The sequence below is a fragment of the Perissodus microlepis genome, chromosome 6 (genome assembly GCF_051167445.1).
Source record: "Perissodus microlepis isolate ML-2025 ecotype Zambia chromosome 6, ASM5116744v1, whole genome shotgun sequence".
NCBI classification, from domain to species: domain Eukaryota; kingdom Metazoa; phylum Chordata; class Actinopteri; order Cichliformes; family Cichlidae; genus Perissodus; species Perissodus microlepis.
Window position 1 is genome coordinate 439,995 of NC_140466.1, and position 9,254 is coordinate 449,248.

At 54.3% G+C, this 9,254-nt stretch overlaps 2 protein-coding genes across 2 annotated transcripts; both read right to left on the minus strand.

Moving 5' to 3' along the window:
• Positions 1–255: 255 nt before the first annotated feature.
• On the minus strand, positions 256–4,957 carry kat14 (lysine acetyltransferase 14). Its single transcript, XM_084929796.1, has 10 exons — positions 4,696–4,957; positions 3,718–3,839; positions 3,513–3,634; positions 3,257–3,429; positions 2,745–3,179; positions 2,086–2,660; positions 1,833–1,966; positions 894–1,069; positions 630–820; positions 256–551 (listed from the first exon to the last, which is right to left on the minus strand). Exons 1-10 carry the CDS (start codon positions 4,955–4,957, stop codon positions 378–380), a joined length of 2,364 nt encoding a protein of 787 aa, XP_084785922.1. The 3' UTR covers positions 256–377.
• A 133-nt stretch (positions 4,958–5,090) lies between these two features.
• Positions 5,091–6,537, minus strand: pet117 (PET117 cytochrome c oxidase chaperone). Its single transcript, XM_084929884.1, has 2 exons — positions 6,136–6,537; positions 5,091–5,240 (listed from the first exon to the last, which is right to left on the minus strand). Exons 1-2 carry the CDS (start codon positions 6,229–6,231, stop codon positions 5,091–5,093), a joined length of 246 nt encoding a protein of 81 aa, XP_084786010.1. The 5' UTR covers positions 6,232–6,537.
• Between the last annotated feature and the right edge of the window lie 2,717 nt (positions 6,538–9,254).

The following is a 9,254-nucleotide window of genomic DNA, read 5'->3' on the forward strand; positions in this document are numbered from 1 at the left end:
ATTTCATTATGGGTAAATGTGGCTGCTCTGTTTATCTGTACATGACAGTAACACTTGAAACTTGGTGCTCTAATTGAAGCGCTGTTAACGTCTGCGTGCACGCCGCGTGGCGCGAGAGCACACCTGGATTTGAAATGTGCAGAGTAACAGTTCCTGCCTGTCCTGCTCGCTCCCAGCAGCGTGCTGATGGCAGACGGCAGCGAGTGGTTAGGATGGAGGGCGATCGAGTGTAAAGGAGGCGAGAGCAGGCGGAGCTTCAGCACTTTGGTTTTAATACCTCAGAAACACAAACAGCAGCACACACACAGTCCCAGATGTTCCTCACAGCACTGACAGCTGCACACCTGCCTCAGGTGCAGATCAGCTGGGGACGGGGCTCAGCGCCGCAGTCGCAGAAAGAAGGCGTGGCGGCACTCTGCGCTGTCCACGGGGTAATATTTATCATAAAAGTCCAGGATGTACTCCTCGGCCTTGAAACCGAACTTCTGGTACAGCAGCATGGCGGGGTTGCTGGCCGACACGTGCAGCGTCACGTCCTTCCCCATACACGTCTGAAACACGCACAAACACACACGTTAGGATGGTCGCAGCAGCACGGACGCCCCTGACCCGCCCACCTGCAGTCGCACCTGGATCAGGTGGTAAATCATGAAGGTCCCGATGCCGGCTCGCCTCCACTCCGGGTGGACGAGCAGGAAGGAGATGTAGGCCTCGTTGTACTTCACGTCCGGCACCATGAAGCCGAAGCCCACCACCACCTTCTTGTAAAGGACGACCACGCTGAAGTCAGGGTACTGCAGGCACTCGGATAGATCCACACCTGTGGGAGGAGCAGACGGAGGTCTGAGCCACGGCCGGACGGCGCCACGGGGCGTAACGGGCAAGCGTGCTACCTGGCCAGAAGCTGTCGTGACACATAGCGTTGACGGAGGGGATGTGGTTTGGACGGACGTAGCAGTAGTCGATAGGAGCGTCGGGTTCAGGTGCCCAGCCCGGCTCCTTCCTGTGCGGGTACGCTCGGATCTCGGCCAGCAGCCGGAGCTTCGGCGGACGGCTCTCGTAGTCCCGCCTAGACAAAAGAAAAGAAAAATGGAGAACGCAGGTGTGGACCTCCATCGGGCTGTTCCATATAACGATATAAAAACGTCTATCGTTTGTTTCGTGGTGTCGCAAAATAAACTGTTTACAACAATATTTTCTCACGTTCTGATGTCACTGTAGTTATTATTGATTTCCTAAAGTTCTCTCTTTCTCTTATATTTAATATCACCACACTACGGACGCACAAGCGCCTGTTTTTATGCGTTGTCGTTAGCAACAACGATGATAAGACCATCGCGTGTCCGCTTGTTTATGTTCCACATAAACCTTTCACAATAAAGCTCAAGATCCTGTTGAGACTTTTCAAAATAAACTGAATCACGTGAAAGATGCAGATTATTTACGGATGAGAAGTAAAAAAGACGCCAGGTGCTAAAAAATAACTTGGACTCCAACGTTAGAACAGGCTGTTCCCCGCAGCACGCCGTGTAAGAAATACAAAGAAAACGGCGCCGTTACAACTTATGTCTAAAAATATATCGTTTCATGCATCGTTAAAACACTCGACTCCAGCTACATGACGCGCAGCTGGAAACACTTCACGCAAGTCGAGCTGCCCGAGATTCACAGACTTTACAGAAAATGTTACATTTTTGTGATTTATATCGTTATCGGACGACAGAATTCTGATATCGGGATATGAGGTTTTGGTCATATCGCACAGACCTCCACCTCGCAGGAAGCTCAGAGGACTCTCCGACCACAGGTGTGGCTCTGACCCGGAGGTTTACCTGATGTACGGTTTGAGGAGGCGGGAGGTGTAGGGGCTCCTGATGGTCTGCTCCAGGCTTCCTTCGGCTCCCATCAGACGATGCCAGAAGGACACGGACGGCTGCTGGACGCCTCGCCTGCCGGAGACGCCGGTCTGTAAAACACGGACAGGTGAAGCGAACAGTGTGAACGCTGCATCAGCTGCAGTGACTGGTGCACGCGGGCGCGTCACGTGGACGCGTCACGTGGACGGACAGGAAGTGTGTGCGTTACCTGGAAGCGATCGAGAATCCGTAGCTCCTGGCTGCTGGTACAGTACTTCCCTTTCACACCGCCGCCGATTTGTGCTCCCGCCTCCTGGGCGCCATAGATCCCTCCCACCAGGCTGAGGGTGGCGCTGACCACTCGGTCGATGTCCAGCAGGGGGTGCCTCCTCTGTCGTTTTATCTGGCGAACCAGCAACTTCCTGTGGAGGCGTTTAGCCTGCGGCGTGACGGCCAACGCGAGCGGGCAAGCGTCCAGCCTTCGCAGCAGCATCCTCTCCTCGTACAGACTGAGAGCGGCGTAGCGAGGGCTCTGGGCGTTGCCGGCAGTGTTCTCCGGATGAGTCGTCCTTCTGCGCTCAGGTCCCCCGCCACCGCCGCCTGCGGACAGCGGGGTGTCTTCACTTTGTCCTACGGGTTCTTCAAAGTCGTGCTCACGGCCTTCGTCTTCCTCGCTCTCTGCTTCACGTTTGATGTGAGGCGGTGGTGGGCGGAGCTTCTTGCGGGTGCCCAGGTTGGCACTGGCAGGCGGGATGTACTCGGTTCCCGGGTCGATCATCCCCTCCGCCTCCATCTCCTCGTCATCTGAGTTGGAGGAAGCAGAACACGCCATCAGCGCTTACATCACATAAAACCACATGACCCTGCACCAATCAGGTGTTACCTCACCGTGGAACAACGCCTGTGGCGGCATGGCGTCAGGGATAAGGTCTGCCTCCGACAGCAGGCTGGGCGTCGCCGAATGCGAGGCTGGCGTTCCCGGGGCAGAAAAGTCAGGTGAAGGCGATGGCGTCGGGCTGGTGAGTGGCGTTCTGTCTGAGGAGCTGAGCGAAGAGAAGTCAATGACCTCGCCCTTCTCCAGGACCAGATCTGGGCGCCGCCCACCACCTGCACCACGGCCTCCACCCAGTTTGACAGGCGTGGAGGCGGCGCTACGGTCCGTGTATCCGCCCGCCGCCTCCTTCTGGGCCCGCCGGATTTCTTTGGCCTCCTGAGTGCGCGAGCGTTTCTCCTTCAGCTGCATGGCGTTCTCCACGGGGTTCCGCGCCCCGCGTTTGCGCAGACCCTCCACGGTGATAATCGGGTCCAGCACGGGTTTGGACGCTGTGGGTAAATGGCGTCTAAGGTCAGAGGTCAACAGACACCGTCCAGTTGGGAGCCAGCGTTCGATCGCGGCTTACCTTTAGTCTTTGTCACGGATTTGTCCACTTCTGGTCGCAGGGTCGGAGGTCGGTTGTGGACCAGCTTCCACCAGCCAGGCTCACCGAACTCCTGCGCTCCGGAGCGGAAGAAGGCGGGGCTTCCGACCGACAGGCAGCCCGCTACCGTGCTCCACCAGGTGGACGTCTTCTTCCTGCAAAGAAGAGTGCAACACGAACGTGAGCGCCGGCACGTTATCGATGGAGAGCAAAACTTTATTGTCCGTCTGCGACCGACCTCGAGCCCAGCAGGAAGTTCCAGTGTCGACCAATGAAAGCGCAGATGTCCTCTTTCCACCTGAAATAGCCCTGCCGGCCCGTCCCCTCCAGAGACAGGTTGTACATGGCCAACATCACCACCTGTCGCAGGAAGAAGCCGCCGTCAGCACGCCGCGTATCTGAGGTGTGTGTCTGTGTGTGTGTGGGCGGGGCTAAAGTCCTACCTGCTGCCAGGTGAGCCTCATCCTCTCAAAGCTCTCCTTGCCATCTTCGGAGCAGTCGGAGCAGACGAATTTGAAGAAGTTGTCTCCCTTCAGGTAGCTCGGCTGCTCGCCGCGGAGCTGAGCTGAGGACGATCACAGGTACAGAGTCAGCTGCTGCTGCACACCTGCTGGGGGTCTCCTAGGTTACCACCAGTGCCTGCTCTCAACTGATGAAGCTGCAGGTGAGCTGGACTAACAGCTTCCTGTCTGGCTCCACCCACACCACATCAGACCTCACCTTTACTCTCATACCTGCTTACAGCACGGTCAGAGGTCACATTAGGGCTCATATCATGTGATTGTCCATCGCGTCATGTGACACTTAACCGAGAGCACGCTCACGCCGTGTTCTGGAGCTGGGCTAAACGGCGTTCGTGCACACGCGAGGAGGAGCTCGTGCCTGAAGGTGGGGCCATGTGGAGGAAGCTACCGCGCGCAGAGGTTCAGCGGGTACGACCGTTGATTCGCGTGACAGCTTTAATGAGCGCCATGTGAGACGGACCGGCCGGCACGCGGTGGGAGCACGAACACAGCGGAGCGTCTGGATCACTTTTGCTCCCACCATAACGCTCTCAGCATATCGTCCTACCCCGTAGCTACAACTGTGGTGTCGCCGGGAACCCACAGACTTGATTGCGTTGGGTTGTTATAGCAACAAGGCCGAGCATCCTGTGACATCACTTGTGCGCGACATGAACGAGAACAAAGCAGGACGCCGAGGCGATGGCGTGCCTCCTGCTCGGTGGGCCGCAGGTTTCAATTTTCCCGAAAGACTCGCTCTCATGACTCACAGAATGACACACCTGACCAGCCAATCGGTGGCATGCGGTCTGCTGATGTCACATTTTCAGATTGCTCGGCAGCAGGTAGCGCCACCTACTGAAGAAGGTAGTGACGTCGGTCACGTCAGAAACGGAGCGCTGCGATTGGCCAGCTCACCTGCGGGGATCCACTTGTGGCAGCGGTCGCAGTAGAAGGACATGTCCTCGCCGGCCCACCCCCCGTCGGTGTCCTCGCCCACGTCACTGGTCAGGGAGTCGCCGCTCTGGTCATGTGACAGGTCCACAGAGCCCTGGTCCTCCGACTCAACAATCAGCAGCGTCTCGCCCTCCACCTCCCCCTCTTCCAGACCGTCCGACGCCGACGTGCAGGCTGCCTCGTCCTCCCCTCCCACCAGCTGCTCGCCACTGCTGTCCATCATCCTGCTTCAGGTACGGCACACCTGGGCAGGTGACCGCTGCAATCTACGCAAGAGCAGAAACATTACAGGTGACCCAGTCGTAAGGAGACTCGGGAACGCGATAGCGTAGGTCCACGAGAGTGTTTACCTTTTTTCAGGTGTCCTGTGGGTGGAGCCTGGCCTCCCTGCGGCGTCTCTCCTCCTCCAGCTGTCGGGTCAGCAGCCGCTGCTCCTCCAGCATCCGCAGGTTCTCTTTCCTGCGCTCGAGCCGTTCCAGATCCCTGACCACGCCCTCACGCAGGCGCTGCACGACAAACACAAAGACCACTCATCGTTGATCACGCTCTGGGGACATGTGAGCCCCGCCCTCATGAATCTCCACTGGTTCACTTACAGATCCTGCTTCTCACTCATTAATCCCTCAGTGCTCCGCCCCTCAGCACCTGTACACAGTCTCAGACACAGTCCGGTCTGCTTTCTGTCCCTTGCAACAGAACCCTCAAAGGTGGAGTCTCTCCCATAGGAGCTTCACTTCAACTTAAACACACAAACTTAAACCTTTGACCTTTTTGACTTGTGTTGCGAAGCATTCTTGGGTTTCTTGTAAGGCGCTGGAGAAAGTGATTATTATTGATCACTGATTACTGAAACAGGTGTCACAGGTGAGATGCCTCCAGCAGCTTCGAAGCTTTGTTCTCATGGTGCGAACACCTTAAACCCAGGTGTGTGATTTTCTGTTTCTTTGTTATTTAACAGCAGGACTCGTGACCTCACAGAGGTCACACGACAGAAAACGCACCTCCAAAATAAAGGCACACCTGTAAGCGTCACAGAATCAGAAATGAAAAATCTGACCCCACTGCAGTTCTGTCAGTCACGTGTTCTGCACTCACCTGAGCTAAAGTTAACTCAGATAACGCCTGATTAGCTAACTGAGCCATAAATGTAAGGACTCATTGTTTACCTGCCATCTGAGTCTTTTATTTTGAAAAGCGTTGGAGGAAGCGGTTGTTGGCTGCTGTTTATCGTCATTATCGTGTTTATTTATTATTACTCTTAACGTCTGCGTGACGTCACCTGTGTCCGTTCAATTGAGTTTAACCACCACCTGTGCTTTAGCGTTAGCCTCGTTAGCCCCCGTGACCCGCTCCGGCACACGCAGGCTAGATGTTAGCCCGGCTTGCCCCGGCCCGGCTTACCTCTCTGTCCCAGGCCTGTTTGAGGTGCACCGCAGCCACGGTGCTCACGGTCAGAACCACGGACACTCCCAGGACCACCTTAGAGACCGCGGACATCACGCTGTCTCAGCTCCGGCTAACGGCGGCTAAGGTCTTCTTCTTCTTCTACGCTCACCTGAGCTGCACCGCCCCCACCGGCCAGAGTGTGTGACACACACGCAGACTCGCGTCAAAGAACCAAAGAAAAAAAGCCAAAAATGTTCGTTTGTTTCTTCTTTAGGTGAGAACCAGGACCTCACCTGTCCTCCCTGTGTCACACTCGCAAGGTGTGTTAGTGTGTTGTGAAGTATCTCCTGTCTCCTTTCCTCACCTCCTGCTGAGGACTTAGGAAAAGAGAAGTGGAACGACCTCACACTCTCTCTCCTTGACGGTGTGAGGATGTCCGCCGTGTTGAAACTACAACGAGCAGACGGACTACAAACGCGTTGGTGTGGTGTTAGGGAAACATGTATTTCTTAACTGCAGAAGGTATGATAACCACAGGGGAATGATGAGGGTAGAATTGGGAATCGGGGGGAACTCAGGTTTGAAAAGGTGGTTGACTGGCTAGGATGTCATGAACGGAAAGGAGTGGTTCTTCGGTTTCTGAGAAGAACGGGGTTGTTTAAGAGGATTTAAAGAGCTAAGTGCAGTCTAAGTAACACCAGAGGGTGGCAGTAATGCAACTTCGATGGATGCAAGCTGCCGTTAAACTGGAAGAAGAAGAAGAAGACCACAAACGCGCATCGTACTCTGTCTCGGCGTGTTCTGTTGTTTGGTGGAGGTCATATAAACGAGAACAGCCTGTGTAAATATCCTGCACCACAGAGGCGGGAATTTTAAAGCCGGAGGAACATTTAGGGTCCGATTTACTGCCTCACAGAGACAAACAGAGTCTGTGCTGACAGCTGTGAACAGCAGCACTTTGGGCCTTATGCACGTGTTTGTTTCACTCCCAGGAGAGAATTTTAAACGTTGCTTCAAACTCTGTCACACACAGTTTACCTGATGGTTTGGTTCACGTAGGTTTCCACAGGTGAGCCACCTGCTGCTCCTTGGCAGGTGAGGCGCAGTATTCCGGTGTTGGTCTAAGGAGCTTGGAAAGAAAAGCGTCTGGACTTCTTTAAGTTGCTTGAAGACGTTTCACCTCTCAGCTGAGAAGCTTCTTCAGTTCTAAGGTCAAATGGTGGAGAGTCCCAGATTTAAACCTAGTGGGAGTTTCCCCCCACAGAGGGACAAAAGGACCCCTGGATGACCTGGATGACTGAGAACCTTCACAGACATTCTGGTGTTGGAGGTGATGGTTACATACGGGTGAGAGCAGCACTGAGCCGTACGTTCATTAAGTATGAATAGAAAAGCTGCTGCTTCTATTTATTATAGTAGAAACCAGCTCAGATTACAGAGAGAAAATGAAACAGGCCCAGGTTTCAGTGACCGCTGCCCCCACCTGAGCTCCATAACCTTTGAACCTCACTGCCACAAAATCAAAACTGTCACCTTCATCTCTGGAATATTTATTATTTTAATATTGTGCATCTATTAATAGAAACACGGAAGCTGCACACATCCGTTCCCTCGGAGTTTAATGTGCTCCACAAACTGCACACCGGACGGTTTGTCAGGCATACGTGTGATATCAGCACAGCTCCACAGCACCCCCTAGTGACCGCCAGCCGCGGGCTGCCCTCAGAACCGTGACGTGCTGCTCAGGTGTGGCTCGGAGTGAAACGGACTGATGTGACTGGTCAGAATCAGCCGGAGTTCAGCTAAATCTCAGCGCAGGCCACTGCCAGCACTAGCAGCCCGATATGAATAGTGATCGTTTATTAACCCTTTATCTGTCTGGGAATCACAGCTGACCTTTGGCTCCGCCCTGACACAGGTGCGTTAACCGGAAACGTGTAATGAGACAGAGCGTGACGCACAGCAGCGTGTGAACTGCAGCGCTGTGAGGGAACCCTGTGATCACGGAGCTGAACCTGCTAAAGCTGCGGTCCTGAGCTACGTATAAACTGTATAAAAGGGGTCACAGCACGAACATGCAAACATGGAGGGAGCATGCTCTGTGAACCGCTCCTCCTCCTCCGCCATGCCTGAGTCAAAAGCTGTGAAAGTGGTCACATGACCACGCCGGGCACTTAGAACTTGAGCTGTCACACCTGAGGCCACCTTTATCTAACATTGCCACGTCCTCCTCCTGCCTGTGGGTGGAGGGAGGCCCGGATGCTTCATCTTGCATCCAACTCAGGGGGAGTCCCTGGTACGTGACACTTAGTGAGGTCATGACCTTTGAGGCGGTCCTGAGAGTCGTTGACTCGACTGTCATTATGTGACTCTTTGGAGTGGAAATGGCAGTTTATTCCACCTCTGAGGTGGAGGCCTACACAACCAACCATCGGCAGGTGATTAACACCCATTCACACCTCCACCTATGAAACAATTGAATTCAGCTCAGATCTTCTCACGCCTGATTGGCCGATCAAGTCGGGCCAGTCATATCTGAGCATGCTCACCACGGGTATTATAGCTTTTACCCCTCAGCTGTAGAAGACGTCATCCACAGAGAGGTGAGGCAGGGTGGAGCGGGTGGAGACGAGTGTGACAGGAGAGCAGCAGGAGTGAAACTGAAGGTTTGGAGGTGGAGGCAGATGGAGTAAAATCTAAACTTCATATTTAACGTTTAGGCGGCTCTGATTTCAAAGTCCAACATCTGCAAACAGCTGTAAACATGAATGTGATTAAAATATCAACAGACTGGAATCAGCAGATGGAGCTCGATCCATGACGGTCACTCAGCTGGTTCAGGTGCGGCAGGAGGGGAGGAGTCTGTGTCCCAAAACGTCAGCCGCATCCTCCTGAGGACCCGGGCTTCGTGGTCTACGTGGGCCGGGTCCTTCGAAGACCGAGACGGTCAGAAGTGCGAGGCTGTGAAATGGGACGGTCCAGCCTTCAGATTAGCGTCACCGCTGTCTCGGTGGAGTTTAATAAACTCGGCCGTCTGCTCCTTGCTGTCTAAAATATAACAGCACACTGGAGTAAACTCTCGACCGTCTCACACTTCTGTTTAATCAGTTTTCTGTTCGACGTTATTCAGCTAT

Bases quoted from the DNA above. Each gene is read 5' to 3' on its own strand.
- pet117 (XM_084929884.1), bottom strand. From the start codon at position 6,231: ATGTCCGCGGTCTCTAAGGTGGTCCTGGGAGTGTCCGTGGTTCTGACC. The intron at 5,241-6,135 runs GTAAGCCGGGCC...TTTGTCGTGCAG, and splicing joins AACAGGCCTGGGACAGAGAG to CGCCTGCGTGAGGGCGTGGT.
- kat14 (XM_084929796.1), bottom strand. From the start codon at position 4,957: ATGATGGACAGCAGTGGCGAGCAGCTGGTGGGAGGGGAGGACGAGGCA. The intron at 3,430-3,512 runs GTCGGTCGCAGA...TCTTCTTTGCAG, and splicing joins AACTTCCTGCTGGGCTCGAG to GAAGAAGACGTCCACCTGGT. The intron at 1,070-1,832 runs GTAAACCTCCGG...TCTTTTGTCTAG, and splicing joins CTCCTCAAACCGTACATCAG to GCGGGACTACGAGAGCCGTC.